Consider the following 18,508-nt stretch of genomic DNA (forward strand, 5'->3'; position numbering starts at 1 on the left):
TGTGTGTGTGTGGGGGGGGGCGCCGAATAAACGTGCGGCGGGGGTCGCTAAATAGTTAATTACGCCCCTGCTTGCCCCTCCTACCTCCTGGCGGTGGGGAGCGGGGTCGCATGCCATACATCGCACGTGTAAGGACCGCATGTGATGTATCGCAGGCAATCCTGCTTTAGTAAATACCCCTGTGTTAGTATGGTCAAATGACAATCTAATTTTTAGGTTATGTTTGCACCTTCTTTGTGACGGGACCACCTTTCACAGTTTGGCATTGCATTGGATAAATGAGAATATTTTGGTACCCACTTTGTGCATCCTCATGGATATGTTTTTAATGATGCATAAGGCTTTCGTTTGATAATATATCAAATTAAATATATATTTTTTTATTAGAAGTTCATCATATATGGTAAAACAGGCAAAAAAGCATGAAAATTATATTATTTTCTGATTCTTATCATAAAAATGTAAGATAGAAGCGTTGTTGGTTGTCCATCGCAATTACAGTACACAATTATCTTTCCTTTCTTAAGCACGGAGTTATCTTTTGGTGTTTATTTTGCTCTAGCAAAACCAACCCGATTGCTGTCTCGGTCAAAGACTGTGTAGTATCGGCCAATGAAGACATCCCCAAGAATCCACAAAGGTCCGGCAGGCGGAGGGATATCCAAACCCATGAATCCGCTAATGCATAAAGTCTTCCCCATGTTGGATATCTGTAGGAAAGAAAATAATAGTTTCCTGCTTTTAAAGAAACATAATTGAACTATGCTCGGGTGACTCAGAAGAGATGAAAACCATAAATCAAGAGCATTTTACAGATTAATTTCTACTACAATCACCCATTAACTCCAACAGGGGGTGTGCTTTCCGAAAATCCCATTGAAATGTATACGCTATGGAAATTAAAAGGTACAGATAGATCCTTAACATTATTAGCGAACAGGTAATCACCCCAACCCCCCCCCCATTTTCAGTAACAAAGACAATACTGCACATGCTCTGGTCCCGCTACAGTGGTGAGGATCAGTGGCAGTGGCAGCAGGGATCTGCAGCAGCGCAGGTTATGGGGGCGGGGGTGGCCTTGCGGGCACCGACAGCCCCCTCCAACCAATGTTCCCTCTAATTTTATGAAGGCTGTGTGCGGCTAAAGATTTTGGCTGTGCAACTTTGGAAGGAAATTTAAATTTTTGTGCGTCACATATATATATATATATAAAACTGGAAAATGCCGTTCAGCATTTGTGTTAACTTAACTTCAAAATTATATTAAACTGTTAAACATTCAAAACACAGCACACAATGTAGTTAATGGGTGAAACACACATTAATTGAGTCCACAACTGCAAAAAGGGACCACTGCTGCTTTGTGCGCTCTGTTGTAATGTCTGTGCGCATGCTCGTCGAGTTGTGTGCGCGTGCACACGCGCACAGCTTAGAGGGAACACTGCCTCCAACACATGGAGGTAGGAGCCGCCACTGCTGAAACCCATCATCTGTTGACCTTTTGTACCTGTTGGTGCGTCAACCAATACATTGCTGATCTATCATCTGGAGACCACCCATCCACCCTGTGGAATCCGGATGGGGTACTTGTGTATTATAGCGGCGCCCATCGCATCGTATACCATAAGGCATACAATGGTATGCGATGCGATATTGCGCGATGTTGTACAATGTCATACAATTTTAAAATTGTTTGACATTGTATATGGCATACAATGCCATACAATGCGATGGGATGTGATTATAAATTGTATAAGCACCCTAATGGGTGCTTACAATGTTATATGCACCCCCACGCCACCCCCACACTATAAACGTGAACCCGAAGCGTGGCGAGCCCGCGAGGGGCGGCGGTACGCGTCCTACAACCTTTTCATACCCCCACTATCCACGTCGGCATGGAGTTGAGAATAGAAAGTGTGGCGAGCGCAGCGAGCCACCGAGCCGGAAGCGTGGCGAGCGCACGGGCATAACTTCACAGGTATACGCGTCCCCTCGTGGGGCTTGCTGCGCTAGCAACGCTTCGGGCTTGGTGGCTCGCTGCGCTCGCCACAATATATAAAATCAACTCCACGCCGAGGTGGATAGTGGGGGTATGAAAAGGTCGTAAGACGCGTACCGCCGCCCCTCACGTACCGCCGCCGCTCGCCACACTTCGGGTTCACGTTTATAGTGGGGGGTGGCGTGGGGGTGCATTTTACATTGTAAGCACCCATTAGGGTGCTTGTACAATTTTTAATCGAATACTGGTGTAAAATCGCGTTGCATCGCATGCCATCGGTTGTATGGCATGCGATGCGATAAAAACATTGCACGACCAACATCGGGGGAGCCGCTATAATACAGAAGTACCCCGGATGGTAAGTCATTAATGTCTAGGTCAACAGTCAGGAGGTCGACACCATGTAGTTGAAATGTCAAAAGGTTTAGATGAAGTCAAAACATTAAAAGGTCAACATGAGTTTTGGGGGATTTTTTTCAATTTCATACTTTACCACCCATGTACCGTACAATTGGAAATGGCAAAGTGTGCGGAGCACGGCGGTAGTAGAGCGAGGTACCAGGCCTGAAGCATGGCAAAGGTACACTTATTAGGCATCCACAAGCTCAAGTGTCGACATTGACACCAAAAAAATTCAAAAACTCATGCTGACCCTTTCATGTGTCAACTTTCCCCTGAGTTGACCTTTTGCTTGTGTCGATCTTTTGTCACTGTTGACCTTGAGTATGTCAACCTTTTTAGCGTTGACCTAGACGTTGTTGAACTAGACATTGTTGACCAAATATACTACACCCCCTACCCTGGTGCTGGTTTCCACTTCAATAGGATATCCCCATGCACATTCTGTAAGTGTAAACCAGCATTGTTATTATTATTTTATTTTTTCCCAGGTAGCGATGTTGCCCTTTAAATGTATTTGTTTAGTCTTTTTTTTTTCAGACTTTTCTTAGTTCTCTCAATGGCGTTTGCAGTGACATCTGGTGGTAGAAACAGGGTACTGCATACACAATCAAAAACTAACAGTCAACATTTTTGGAAACCACGGGCGAAATGTAATGGGAGGCGTTTTTTTCCGCAAAATATGCAGTTTTCGGGCATTTCCCAAAAATCGCATATTTTATAGGGTGCGATTCGCGGCAAAAAAATTGCATTTTTTGCCGCGAAATCGCACATATTGGAGTGGTGGTTTTTAGTCACACTTCAATTCGCATCCAGATGTTTTCCCATTGGAAAGCATGTAACTCGCACATGTAATAGGGTGCGATTTTTGGTAAAGGTTACCAAAAATCGCAAAAAAATTAGACCAGGTTCTGGCTGGCGAGTTTGACAGAACAATGCACAGATCATTGTGATTTGTGCATTGTTCTGTCCAAAAAAAAGGGTTAAAATTAAAAAATGGGAAAAAAAATGCGTGGGGTCCCCCCTCCTGAGCATAACCAGCCCCGGGCTGAAAGAGTCGGTCCTGGTTTCATAAAATCACAAAAACAAGCAAGTCGGGGTTCTGTGTATTTTATAAAACCAGCACCAGGCTCAAGGGCCGGTCCTGGTTCCCAAAATACGGGGGACAAAATGAGTAGGGGTCCCCCGTATTTCAAGAACCAGCACCGGGCCCAACCAGCCAGCAGGGTAATGCCACAGCCGGGGGGAGACTTTTTATACAAGTCCCCCCGCCCAAAGCATTCACCCCCTGACCGGTCAGCATGGGCAGGGGTCCTGGGGAAGTGGGGACCCCCCCAAAGAAGGGGTCCCCCCCCTCCAGAACTTACCTGCCCATGCTGAAGCCCAGGGCTGTCCTCGATGCCCCTGGGCGGTGGGCATCGAGCTGATACTGGTGTAAAAAAAATAGATGAAAAACTATTATCTTATACCGTGGAACTATGAGTCCCAGCAAGCCTCCCCCGCATGCTGGGACTTGGAGAAATCCGAAGAAATCCATGGGGGACCTGTGGAAGGAAATCCTACTCACCCAGGTCGTCCATGGAAGGTCTGAAGTCTTGATCCAACGTAGTCCTGGACTTCTGTCACCTTCTGTGATACGCCGGCATCTCCATCGGCTCCCCGCATCGGACTGTTAGAGGCGCAGAGATGTTTCATCTTCCCCGCCTCTGCATAGAATGATTCTATTGGCCACTAGGCGGCCAATCAGGAGTCAGCTCCTGATTGGCCGCCTAGCGGCCAATAGAATCATTCTCTAGAATCATCTCTGCGCCTCTGACAGTCCGATGCGGGGAGCCGATGGAGATGCCGGCGTGTCACAGAAGGTGACAGAAGTCCAGGACTACGTCGGATCAAGACTTCAGACCTTCCATGGACGACCTGGGTGAGTAGGATTTCCTTCCACAGGTCCCCCATGGATTTCTTCGGACCCCGACATGGACATCGACATGGAGAAGAATGCCGACATAGATCCGGACCAGGACAAGGCACCGGATCAAGACCCTGGGACCTACCTACGGGCTCAAAATAGGTAATTATCAGTATGTATGGGCTTTGTATGTATTAAAGTTTTATTTTAAATGGGTGTCAGTGTGTTTATTTAACTATTTATTTTACTGTGGAACTACAAGTGCCAGCGGGCCCTTGAATGCCCCGTGGTTCTCCAAGTCCCAGCATGCGGGGGAGGCTTGCTGGGACTCATAGTTCCACGGTATAAGATAATAGTTTTTCATCTATTTTTTACACCAGTATCAGCTCGATGCCCACCGCCCAGGGGCATCGAGGACAGCCCTGGGCTTTAGCATGGGCAGGTAAGTTCTGGAGGGGGGGGGGACCCCTTCTTTGGGGGGGTCCCCACTCCCACAGGACCCCTGCCCATGCTGACCGGTCAGGGGGTGAATGCTTTGGCCGGGGGGACTTGTATAAAAAGTCTCCCCCCGGCTGTGGCATTACCCTGCTGGCTGGTTGGGCCCGGTGCTGGTTCTTGAAATACGGGGGACCCCTACTCATTTTTTCTCCCGTATTTTGGGAACCAGGACCGGCCCTTGAGCCTGGTGCTGGTTTTATAAAATACAAAGAACCCCGACTTGCTTGTTTCTGTGATTTTATGAAACCAGGACCGTCTCTTTCAGCCCGGGGCTGGTTATGCTCAGGAGGGGGGACCCCACGCCGTTTTTTCCCGATTTTTTTCTAAACACAAAATCGCATGTTTTAAAGTGCGCACATTTTCATGAGTTAAAATCGCCGTAAATCGCACCCTATCGCACTTTTTAGCCGCAAATTCGCATCTCATTACATATGCGAATTAGCGGCAAAAAATGCGATTTTTTAATGTGCGATTTTTTTCTGACGGAAAAAAACGCACCCTATTACATTTCGCCCCACATGTTTAGAGATGCAATGTGTTTCCATAGTGCTTCCTAGTGCATTATGTGACAGTCAATGTGATGCACCTGTGTCCTTTTAACTCTTGTGTAAAGCAGAATTGTTTTTCACAGTAAGGTTTAATTTTTACCTTATTGTAAGTTTTCTATAATAATAATAATAATAATAATAATAATAATAATAATAATAATAATTATGCAATCCAATAACATTTGTAGTGACAGAGTGAAAGAGAGGGGCACTCCCCTAGTGGTGATGCTTGGTATGTTTTGCCCCTATTTACCCTATGGAAAAAAAGGACTGGGAAAATATCAAATGTAACAAATCATAATTCATTGTATATCCCCACCCCCAATGGTGTCTGGTAAAAAAGTCCCTTGTCAGGGGGAAATTTACTAAGATGGGAGTTCTTTTTCACATGGGAGGTTGCTATGGGTAACCAATCAGATACTATCTATTATCTCCCAGAAGCTGCTAAATAAATAAGAAGTACATTCTGATTGGATGCCCGTAGCAACATCCCATGTGTAATAGAACTGCCATCTTAGTAAATTTCCTCCAAAGGCGGAACTACCATTGGTGCAGCAGGTGCTTTACACTGGGGCCCCTAAGACTGACTGCTGGCAGCCACTGCGGGGGGCATATCGTGAACTTGGGTTGGAGTGGAGGCGGGGGGCTCAAATGATATTTTGTCACCTGGGCCAACCACTCACAGGTTCTGCCACTGGTGAGAGTTATTAAAGGTCTCATTCTGTTTAACCCTTTGAGTGCCAACATCTGTGTGAGAGATGCGCAAAATATCTGCTAAAAATGCCAGCGTCGCTCACACTTGTTATATAAATTCAAATGAAAAATGGTGTGTAAAAAACAGATTATATTTCCTATATATGGTAACATTACAGGCCTTTATGATAAACAATAATGTTTGCTTTCCACACCTATTTTGACAAATTCCCCTGGCACTCAAAGGGTTAAAGAATATCAAAAGTCACAATATATTCTGGTACTAATCTGGTGCCTTGTTGCTAATATTCTTACAATTTATACAGGGTACCAAACACATATAGTATTTCTATAATAGATGACTGCTGTGATATGCGCGGAGTTCTTACCTTCAGCACGTAGTCAGCTCCTGTTAGGTTGTAGTGTACACCACCCAGGCTGAAGGAGATGTTGGGCAGTGATTCAATTTTGTTGCAGCTGATGATATACTAAAGGAAACACAAAGGACAAATTATAATATGTCATATTCATTTACATGGAATTAGTAGTGTACCCAGTCTGAACATCTCATTTGCAATTAAAGCGGCAGGTGTAGCTTTGAAACAGCAAGTTCTTTGGGTGACGGCATATGTGTATCACATAGCTCAGTGGTTCCGGTACTGTGGGGCAGATGTATTAACTCTTTGGTATGCCCGGAAGTTTTCCAGGCTCAGCTGCGCTGTAGGTGCGCGCCAGTGGTGCCTCCAGCTGTGCACCACTGGCGCACCACCTCAGGCCCCCGTCCCCCGGAATCTCCACTCTGGCGAAGCTCCCCTGCCACTTCCCCAGCCACCATTCACAGCAGTGACGAAGACTGCAGGCTCAGAGATGTTCGGGGCCCCTCGGGGAGACTCGGGAGTGCTCAGGAGTTCAGGCGTCCGAGTCCTCCCGAGCCGCCGCAAACATCCTCGGGCCTGCCGCCTGTTCTCATTGCTGTTACTGGTTGTTGGGGCAGCGGCAGGGGAGCTCCGGCGTACAAACACCGGAGCGGAGGGGGGGAAGGGGGCTTCATTATGTGGTGGGTTTTGCTGGGGCAGGACAACCCTGCCCTGAAGTTTGTCCTGCCCCAGCCAAAACCACCACTCAAGGGGTTAATGGGGTGTATGTGTACACACGGGGCGATTTGACCAGGCGATTTTGAATAGATAGTCAAAATCGCCTAGAACAGTGTTTTTCAACCACTGTGCCGTGGCACAGTAGTGTGCCTTGAGCTGTACTCAAGCGTGCCCCCAGATCTAGAGATGCCCAAACCAGTTTACAGCCACCCCCAGTTCAACTGTTATTTACTTGTCTCTTCTTTTCATGTAAAGGGCCAGTGTATTTTATTTTTGTTACCTGTGTGGAGCAGGGAGATTGCTTTTTATATGGGGGCCAATAGGTTTGTTTTTTTGTTCCCTGTAGGGGCCGATGTGTTTTGCCCTGTGGGGATCTCATGGTGTGCCTTGGCATTTTCAAAATCTTATTTAGTGTGCCTCAAGGTAAAAAGGTTGAAAATCACTGGCCTAGAAGGTTTGACAGAATTGCCCCATGTGTACACTGCGGGTGATAGCAATGCACAGGCCATAGCGATGCACAGGCCATAGCAGCAGTATTGGCTGTACATGTGGGCTGAAGCCAAATCGCATTGTCAAAATCGCCTATCCTGAGCCCGTGTGTACTATCCTTAAGCCTTAACAAGAGATAAAGTAGAGGGTGATAAATAGCCAGATGAATTAAGCTTCCAAAAGTGATAAAGTGGAGAGTGATAAACCACCAGCCAATCAGCTCCTACCTGTAACATGGCAGTTAGGAGCTGATTGGCTGATTGACTGTTTATCAGTCTCCATTTATCACTTTTTGAAACTTGATACTTGATACATCTGGCCAAAAGAGAGATAATGGACCAGCCAATCAGCTGTGTATGAGAAAGGAGAGTTGGGAGCCGATTGGCTGGTCCTTTATCACTCTTTACGACAATCCACTTTATCCATTGTTAACCCCTTCCCGACATATGACGTACATTTACGTCATATGTCGGTTGAGGGGGAATCAAGCCAGCTCACGGAGTGAGCTGGCTGGAAAGAGAGCAGGTAATGGCTGTATATTACAGCCAGGTCCCTGTTCTCACGGCCACGAGCGGCGAGTTCGCCGATCGTGGCCGTTTAACCCTTTAAGCACCGCGGGCAAAACGACCGCAGTGCTTAAATAGCTGATCGGAGGGGGGGCGCCCCCCTCCGGCGCCGATCGGGGCCCCCCGCAGCGAGATCGGAGGGTGCCGATCGGTTGCCATGGTAGCCAGGGGTCTAATGTAGACCCCTGTGCTGGCCGTGTCTGCATACCTATCATATCCTGCCTGAGGCAGGATGTAATAGGAAGTGCATAAAATCACTACGTTCAGCCATAGAGCTCTATGGCTGAACCTAGTACAGGCGATCGCGCCCCCTAGTGGCCAAGTACACTAGGGGGCCTTGTAGTAAAAGTAAAAAAAATAAAAAAATAAAGTTTAAAAATAAAAAAAAATAAAAAATATTAAAAGTTCAAATCACCCCCCTTTCCCCATTTCCCAAATAAAAATAAATAAAAAATAAAAAAAATAAACATATTTGGTATCGCCGCGTTCCTAAAAGTCCGATCTATTAAAATATAACATTAGTTATCCCACACGGTTAAAGGCGTAAACGGAAAATAATCCCCAACGCCAAAACTACGTTTTTTGGTCGCATCGCGTACCCAAAAAAAAATAACTAAAAGAGATCAGAAAGTCGCCCATATCCCATAATGGTATTAATTAAAAAGTACACTTCAGCCCGCAAAAAATGAGCCCTCACCCAGGTCCGTAGGTGGAAAAATAAAAAAGTTATAAGCCGCAGAACATGGCGACGCAACGCAAATTAGAAAAACCGTAAAAGTTGCGATTTTTTTTTTTAGTGGTAAAACATAACGAAAACTATATAAGTTTGGTATCACCAGAATCGTAACGACCCATAGAATAAAGATAACCCATCATTTTAAACGAACTATGAACTCCAAAAAAACCGTAACCAGCGCAAAATTGTGCAATGGCGTTTTTTTTTTTTTTTTACCCCACACTGAATTATTTCCTGATTCCCCAGAATATTATACGGTATAGTAAATGGTACCATTACAAAGTACAACTTGTCCCGCAAAAAAAAAGCCCTCATGTGTCTATATAGCCGGAAAATTAAAAAAGTTACGCTTATTTGAACGCAAGGAGGAAAAAAAAAAAAAATTGCCATAAAAGGCAATGTCGGGAAGGGGTTAAAGCTTGGAACATTTGGCCCTGTAAGCTGCCGGGCTGCTACAGGTTGCTGGTGCAGACTTTTTTTTAAGGGCAATGTGCTGGCGGCTATGTAGGTAAACAGAAGTACAACCCTGTCCACCAACACATAAGTAAACCTAAGGAATTTCTCAACTCTCAATTTCTCAAGAAACTTTTGGGACAGGGGGACTATGAAGAACGGTGCTGATACGTTAGAGCACCATGGGGTTTATATTCTAAGATGGGCGTTCTATTGAAAATGGCATGTTGCTATGGGCAACCAATCAGATTCTGTCTATTATCTTCTAGAAGGTGCTAAATAAATAAGTAGATTCTGATTGGTTGCCCATCTAATACCCCAGAACTCCCATGATTCCAGAGGAGAAGTTGCCCATAGCCACAAATCAGCTTCTAGATATCATTTTCTAGCCATCTCTCTTGAAGGTTGGCTACAGCTTGGTTTGAGGAATATGGTTGATGCATCCAAATGGGCCTTTGACAATCGATGTTGATAGAAGGCCATTGGGTCTCTATACCAATATGGGTCATACGTCAAGACTTTCTGGCTCCCCTCTCAGGGAGAGGGCAGCCAGCTCGGTGATGCAGGGGGGCGGGGCCATTGCCAGGAGCAAAAAGGGGTGGTGCATGGGCGGAGCCAAAGGAGGGCTGACTTGTTTGGGGGCATAACGAGAGGGATTGCATCATTTTAGCCACGCCCCTGCCATGCAATGCCGGTATTTCAGGCATGGCACTGTGGGGGGGTGGGACTAAAATGACGAGATTCACGTCATTTGACCCACGGACCCCCGACAAGGGGTGGTTTGCGGAAGACAGACGGCTCTGTAGGAGGTTTGACACCCTTTCTGATTTCCAGGACCCTCCCGGCCTTTCTGGGAGGGTAGGCCACCCTGATATGGGTCATTATAAAATGACTTACAACTTTCATATATTACCTCGCCATTGAACAGTGGAAACGCCCCAATAGCTTTGTGGAGGGCGCTAATTTCTGCACTCGGCCCGGTAATCAGAGAAGTCCCGGTGTCCACAATTGCTTGGCAGCCCCCTTTGCAGAGAGATAGTTGGCTACCAACTGTGACTCTATGGAGACAAAAATGGAAAGGTTCTCTTCAGTAACGGAACGCTAAAGTCATTATTCCATATAGCTTACAGTCTGTAAGTCTCTTACACAGAGAACGGATGCAGATTCACTATACAGACATTACTTAATAGATTCTAATACATTTTGCAATCAGTTTTGCAATTAAACAGAGTTTTTTTTTGCCTAATCTTGACCCAGGTTATAGACTTACCAACCTCATCATCAGTGGCGTAACTAGCAATTTTTCTCCCCCCAGCCAAAATATATTCTGGCGCCCCCCTCCCCCCCCCCCCCCCCCCTCATTTTTTTTTTTAAATTCCAGCAGATCGAGCGGAGTAGGTAACGCCGAGTGGGGATCAGGGGATGCTGGACACTGACGTGTCACACATTCCCCGGCTAATAGCCACTAGCCAGCGCCCAGCGGAGGTGAGCACGATCTCTCTCCCCTCCTTACCGCGTCCTGCCAGGTCCTTACCGAGTTTTCCACCTGCCACGCTGTTCCTGGCCACTGTGATCAGACAGCCTATCTGATCGCTGTGGCCAGGAGCGGCGAGGCAGGAGGAAAAACTGTACAGCATTGTACAATCGCCGTATCGCTGCACACAGCAGCGCTGCGCGCAAGCTGGAAGGGCAGCGGGCATGGTGGAAGGGGGAGCGCTCTCTGGCGAGTCTGGCTGTCTGTGTGAGGACGCTCAGTGAACCTGTCACTGCATCCTCACACAGACAGCCAGAGAGCGCTCCCCCTTCCACCATGCCCGCTGCTCTTCCAGCTTGCGCGCAGCGCTGCTGTGTATTCCGGGATCCCAGGCAGCAAATGTACAAGCTAACCTGCGCCCCAGTGGAGCCTGCTCCCCCCCGCCATCGCTGGGGCTGCGGACCCCAAGTTACGCCACTGCTCATCATCAGGTAAGTCCTTATTATCCTAATGGTTCAAGTCTATGGTGTGGGACATCCCACAGTTATCCTACCCAAACCGCCCAAGACAGAAATAGTAAGTGAGTAGAGAGTGTTATAAAAATGAAAGCAACTACAGGTTGAGTATCCTGTACCCAAAATGCTCGGGACCAGGAGAATTTTGGATAACGGATTTTTCCGTATTTCGGAATATTTTAATATTTCAATGATGTATCTTGAGGTATCTTGCATTTATGTTGTACATATACATCAAACACATGAAATACACACAAATATATTTTATTTGTGCATAAAACGAGGTTTCAAAACAGAAAACAAAGTTTGTGTACAATCTCAGGCACTGAAGCAATCATTTTCTTGTACATATATAGTGCCAGTTACATATCATTCCCTCAGTAGTGCTGTTACAGATGTCCCCAGTAAGTTTTTAGCAAAAAAAAAAAAATTGTTCACTTTCTGGAATGTCTGGTTTTCAGAATAATTCGAATAACGGATATTCGGATACGGGATACTCAACCTGTACTACTGTGTCAGAAGTGTTACAGGGGTGAAAGAGGGTATGGGTCATTGGGTCAACAGTGTCAGTTGGTCGACACTGGGAAGGTTGACAGTCAAACGGTCAGATAGAGTTTTTCATTTTTTTTGTCCCAAATATCGACATGGGCACCGTCTAAGTGTTCCACGTCCCCTCGCCCTGCTTCAGGTACAATGTCCCTCTGCGCTCGGCACACTTTTATACTCTCCCTCCACGCCCTAGGGTAGGGTAGGGTATGAAATACCGTCTGTCGGCACATGTCAGCTCCAATTTTTTTTATAAACTCATGTTTAGCTTTTGACCGTTGACCTTCTCATTGACCTAATGCTTGTGTTGACCTGCCAACCCTGTCAACCTTCGCCATGTCAACCTATTTCAGGTGTCGTCCTAAGCCCTGTTGACCTTCAGTGGTCGACCCAATGCATGTCAACCTAAATTGGGTCGACCCAATGGCACTAAAAGTCTCAGCAGAGTAGCACCTATCGCTACATGTAGTTATAGTGCACAGCCTAGCGCGCCCCCCCAATGAGATCGGTAGACATAGCGGTTAATTCCTTCAGTCGTCATGGATATCTTACGGAGATACATGAAGGGCTTTATTTACTAAGATGGGCAGTGTATTGAAGATGGGATGTTGCCCATAGCAACCAATCAAATCTATCTATTATCTTCTAGAAGGCGCTACATAAATAAGAAGTTGAATCTGATTGGTTGCTATGCGCAACATACCAATCCCATCTTAGTAAATGTACCACAAAGTGAGCTAAGAACAAATAACAGCTGCAGTGGATGAACCTAAAGGGGTTATAGCACCGCAAGTCTCTAATCCCAATACACAGAGAACGGGGGAAAAGGGTGATGGGAAATGTATCATCGTCATCATCATCAAGTACTCACTCATCAGCCTTGATCTGCCAATATGCCATACGGGTCACGTTCAGGTAATGAAAGTCCCCTGTGTAGTATTTGGGGTCTGAGCCTCCCAGGAGCAGTTCTCCTCCAATCGGTGCAGTGGGGTCTCTTCATCAACGACACAAAAACATTCCGTCACACGTATTGTAATATTGGAACAATAATCATTTCAAATATACTAGTAAAATGAATACGAAATCTCTGACGTATTCATCTGGATATCATCTATTTTTCTATCTATCTATCTATCTATCTATCTATCTATCTCTATAAATATATATTAATAAAAAAAAAAATTTCCGAAAAATGGCGAAAAATGTAATACATTTGAAACAATGGTATTCAAATTGTTGTATTCGTTTGTTACTTGGAGCGCCACCCATACACACCGGATCTATTTACAGGAGCAGTGGACAAAAGAGAGAGAGTAAGAGAGAGAGACAGCTTGTAGAGACAAGAGGCGGCACTCGTCGGACTTGTGTTAAAAAAAACTATTGTATATAATGTACATCATTAATACAGCAACATGTGACGACGTTTCAAGACCAAGTGCAGTCTTTTCATCAGGTCTGTATATTATAAATTACATAGTGCAAAAAAACAAAAACAACCGTGTAATGTAATATACAGTAGGTCTATAACAGTGGTTCCCAACCTTTCTTCTCTCCCGTACCCCTTGATTGGGCTTTTTATTTATGAGTACCCCCTGCTCTTAATTTGAAATATCCACAGTGCTTACAAGTGGAGTGGAAGTGAGCGGTATGTGTGTCCTTATATTAAGGAGTAATGGAGTAGTGTGCGGTCAGGAATCGGGTCCCTCTGTGACTGGCCACTGGCTGTGTACTGTCTCCGGGGTTCCAGCTAACATGTGTGTAGGATTAATGCCGCTGCTTCCTCCACCCGGGTCAGTGTGGGGCATATGATCGCTGATGCCTGAAAAAATAGCTCCCAGTGGACTGCTGGTCAGGCAAAAGGAGGAGACGCTGATAATGCTGCAGACAGAACTGGAAGTGTTCATTGGAAGACTTCTTCTTCCGCCATTATCAATATTATATTCAGGTACCCCCCACTGGCCTGCAGAGTAACCCCAGGGGTACAAGTACCCCAGGTTGGGAACCACTGGTCTATAATATACAGACCTGATGAAAAGACTGCACTTGGTCTTGAAACGTCGTCACATGTTGCTGTACTAATAATGTACATTTTATACAATATAATAGTTTTTAGAACACAAGTCCTGCGAGTATATGTCTAGTGTCTGTGTGTCTCTGAAACACTGCCATCTGTTGGCAGCAAGTAAAACGACATCTCCTTCTCTCTCACATATGCACAAACAGAAGATAAGGTACTTATGTAATATCTGGGCGCCTGATTTTTTAATTGCATCGAATCGCATGGCATCGCATGCAATATAGTGGCATACAATTCATGCAATGCGATTTTTCATTGTAAAGACCCGATTTTTTATTGTATAGCCACCCATGGGTGATTTATTACCCCCACTATCCAACTACGCATGGAGTTGATTTTATATAGTGTGGCGAGCGCACCGAGCCCGAAGCGTGGCGAGCGCAGCGAGCCCTGCGAGGGGACGCCGAATACATGTAAAGTAATCCACATCCCCTCGCGAGGCTCGCTGAACTCGCCACGCTTGGGGCTCGGTGGCTCGCTGCGCTCGCCACACTATATAAAATCAACTCCATGCGTAGTTGGATAGTGGGGGTATGAAATCACCCATGGGTGACTATACAATTAAAAATCGGGTCTTTACAATGAAAAATCGCATTGCATGCCTTAAGTAGTGGCATGCAATGAAAAAATCGGGCACCCAGATAATACATAAGTACCGAAGATAACAGATAGTATCTGATTGGTTGCTATGAGTAACATCCCATCTTCAAAAGGAGCTCCCATCTTAGTAAATTCGCCCAGCCAAGACATTAGCAGTGGCCAATACCGTACCATACTGTATGTTAACTGGATGAGACTTAATGGGAAGGGCAACAACAATATGGCTACCTCACCATCGCTCATGTTACCTCGGATCTTCATAGGGGTGCACTGTAACATTTACCAATGTTGGGCTATGAAAGCAAAGCAATGTGCATGGCCACACATCATGGTAGTGGTATGACTTGTCGAAGGTCATCAGATCGACATGAGACTATGTACATGCTCAGCAGGCGACCGTGACCATGTCACCATTGAGCATCCCTGGTGGCTGGTGGTCTAGTGGACTTGTACCTGTTCCTGATGGTAACATCAGCAGCAGCTCTTATTCTAAGTACTGGTGGTTACATGAGGTTCAGCATTATATCTGTCCTATATCTAATCCCTAACACATCCTAGTGCCTAACCTTAACCTTCCACCCCACAGCCTAAAGGCCCCATACACTGACCCATTTTGGGCCGATTCAGATGAATTGGGCAGTCAAATCAGCCCAAATCGGGTCAGTTTGATGTCCACTCAAGTCCGATGCGCGGTCCCGTGCGCATCGGACCTGTGTCGGGTGGTCGGACCTGCTGACTGTCCAACCTCCCGACCTTGGACTTCCCTCATGGTGGTGAGACGGGCGGAGACGGATTGTGACAGATCGCAAGCAGCCCTGCCACCTGGGAAGGTCCCAGGTGGCTCGCAGTGTACCGGGTTTCTATACACTGCTGCGAGACAGCAGAAGCAGTGTATGGGCACCTTAATGCTAAACTCCCATCATAGCCTAACCCTAGCCCTGCTGGTGGCACCCTAACTGTATTCTCAGAATGTCGATATTTCACATGGTGACATTTCAGATGCTAGCATTGTGAACCTCTCGATAGTTTGAGGGCGTTGACCTGTTGCCTGTTGACAGTTTGAATCCTGAGGTGTCAGATTTATGAACGTCAACATGGTTACTGACAACCATTTAAGTAGATCCTACATCACATTCCAGTATTGCTGAAAAAGGAATTGTCCTTAAGATCAACAGATACAATAACAGCAAACAAGGTAGTCCAGAATTCCATTGCTTAACATTAGACATTTATAATGATAAAACTGTATTAATAAATACAAATATGGAGGAAAATATAATTAGCTTTATTTACTTTATACAATTAAATGAGTATTGGAAAAAATTCCCAGTATATGAAATCCTCTTGTTTAAGCAAATACGAATTGGGGATTGAATCTGCAAGATGATTGGTTGGTTTTGCCCAGTCCAATCAGCGATCGGGCCACAAATCTGTTGTGAAAGCTATTACACAAGTCTTAAAATCAGTCCTTTACCATTTGAGTGCCAACCTCTCTGTGAGAAATGTGCAAAACATCCGTTAAAAATGCCGGCGTCGCTCACAATTGTTATATAAATTCAAATTAAAAATGTGGAGTAAAAAAAGATGATATTTCCTATGTAAGGTAACATTACAGGTCATTATGAGGAATACAAATGTTTGCTTGGCAATTTTCACACCTAGTTTGACAAATTCTCTTGGCACTCAGAGGGTTAATATTGCATAAAAAAAAATCTGCTAAAGTGGAAATGAAATATATAAAAATATCTTACCTGTTTAAGTAAAATGAAAACACATTCTTTTCCACCAGTTTCTGTTGCATCATGTTGTCAAACAATGGAAGAACGCCATCGACGGATATACTAGGATATCCCATTCCAAGAATGCCATCAAATCGGGCAGCAACAAATACAAACCCAGGCTGCTTCACGGCCTCTGCAAATGTCTGGTTTGGGATCAGTAGCCCGCCAATCTGTGTAAGAGACCGTCATAATAACACGAACATGAGAACTGACGTGTACAGTACTGTAAGAGACCGTCATAATAACACGAACATGAGAACTGACGTGTACAGTACTGTAAGAGAACCTCGTAATAACACGAACATGAGAACTGACGTGTACAGTACTGTAAGAGACTGTCATAATAACACGAACATGAGAACAGCCTTGTACAGTACTGTTAGAGAACCTCGTAATAACACGAACATGAGAACTGACGTGTACAGTACTGTAAGAGACCATCATAATAACACGAACATGAGAACTGACGTGTACAGTACTGTAAGAGACCGTCATAATAACACGAACATGAGAACTGACGTGTACAGTACTGTAAGAGACTGTCATAATAACACGAACATGAGAACAGCCGTGTACAGTACTGTAAGAGACCGTCATAATAACACGAACATGAGAACTGACGTGTACAGTACTGTAAGAGACCGTCATAATAACAACACGAACATGAGAACTGACGTGTACAGTACTGTAAGAGACCGTCATAATAACACGAACATGAGAACAGCCTTGTACAGTACTGTAAGAGACCGTCATAATAACACGAACATGAGAACAGCCGTGTACAGTACTGTAAGAGACCGTCATAATAACAGGAACATGAGAACAGCCTTGTACAGTACTGTAAGAGACCGTCATAATAACACAAACATAAGAACTGCTGTGTACAGTACTGTAAGAGACCATCATAATAACAGGAACATGAGAACTGACGTGTACAGTACTGTAAGAGACCGTCATAATAACACAAACATAAGAACTGCCGTGTACAGTACTGTAAGAGACCGTCATGATAACACGAACATGAGAACTGCCGTGTACAGTACTGTAAGAGACCGTCATAATAACACGAACATGAGAACTGACGTGTACAGTACTGTAAGAGAACGTCGTAATAACACGAACATGAGAACTGACGTGTACAGTACTGTAAGAGACCATCATAATAACACGAACATAAGAACTGACGTGTACAGTACTGTAAGAGGAGAGCTGTAAATCACACTGGCAAAGTAAATCTGCAGTGCGGGCTGTAATGTATAGCTAAATTCCTAAGTAGTAAAACGGGATACGGTCATTGGGTCACCACCAAGTAGGTCGACAAGCATTAGGTCGACACCACTAGGTCGACATGCAGATAGGTCGACATAAGTTTAGGTTGACATGCAGTAAGGTCAACAAAACTTTAGGTAGACATGGGTTAGGTCGACGGGGTCATTAGGTCGACTGGGTCATTAGGTCAACATGGGTTAGGTCGACAGGGTCATTAGCTCGACATGGGCTTCTTTTAATGTTTTCACTTGACCTGTCAGGTGGTATTTCATGCCCTACCATCCACTAGGGCGTGGTGGGAGAATAAAATAGTGTGCCGAACGTAGCGAGGCACCGTGCCCGAAGCATGCGAGGGGACGTGATGGTACGTTTCGGTGTCCATGTCGACACAACATGTGCCGACAGGCGGTATTTCATGCTCTACCATCCACTAGGACATAAGGGTAAAAAATAAATAAATAATAATAATAATAATAAAAAAAAATGTCGACTTTTTCACTGTCGACCTTACCCATATCAACCTAATGACCATGTCGACTTTACCCATGTCGACCTAATGATGCTTTCGACCTTACCCATGTCGACCTATTGACCCTGTCGACCTTATGACCCTGTAGACCTAACACATGTCGACCTAGACTCATGTCGACCTTCCTGCATGTCGACCTAGACATATGTTGACCTAAATGCATGTCGACCTAATGGTGTCGACCTAATGACTGTCTAACAACTTGCTGGTGACCAACTGATCCACACCCGTAAAAACTATACTGTAGCTCACATTCTGCCGAGTTAAAATCCATTCTACAAACAAAAACCCTCAGAGCATGTAATACATAGGGCCTGATTCAGGCCTGAGCGC

The 18,508-nt window shown here is 45.2% G+C and overlaps 1 protein-coding gene across 1 annotated transcript in view; it reads right to left on the bottom strand.

The window, feature by feature from the left end:
• Positions 1-359: 359 nt before the first annotated feature.
• Positions 360-18,508, bottom strand: part of LOC146042404 (cathepsin D-like) — a 41,110-nt gene continuing 22,961 nt past the window's right edge. Inside the window, exons 5-9 of the mRNA XM_083162386.1 lie at positions 16,348-16,547; positions 12,791-12,913; positions 10,298-10,442; positions 6,436-6,534; positions 360-710 (exon numbers count right to left, since the gene is read on the bottom strand). Coding sequence (XP_083018512.1) covers positions 549-710; positions 6,436-6,534; positions 10,298-10,442; positions 12,791-12,913; positions 16,348-16,547 — 729 coding nt within the window. The 3' untranslated portion in view covers positions 360-548. The remainder of the gene's footprint in view (positions 711-6,435; positions 6,535-10,297; positions 10,443-12,790; positions 12,914-16,347; positions 16,548-18,508) is intronic.

Source organism: Crinia signifera, chromosome 19 (genome assembly GCF_055691185.1).
Source record: "Crinia signifera chromosome 19, ASM5569118v1, whole genome shotgun sequence".
Taxonomy (NCBI): domain Eukaryota; kingdom Metazoa; phylum Chordata; class Amphibia; order Anura; family Myobatrachidae; genus Crinia; species Crinia signifera.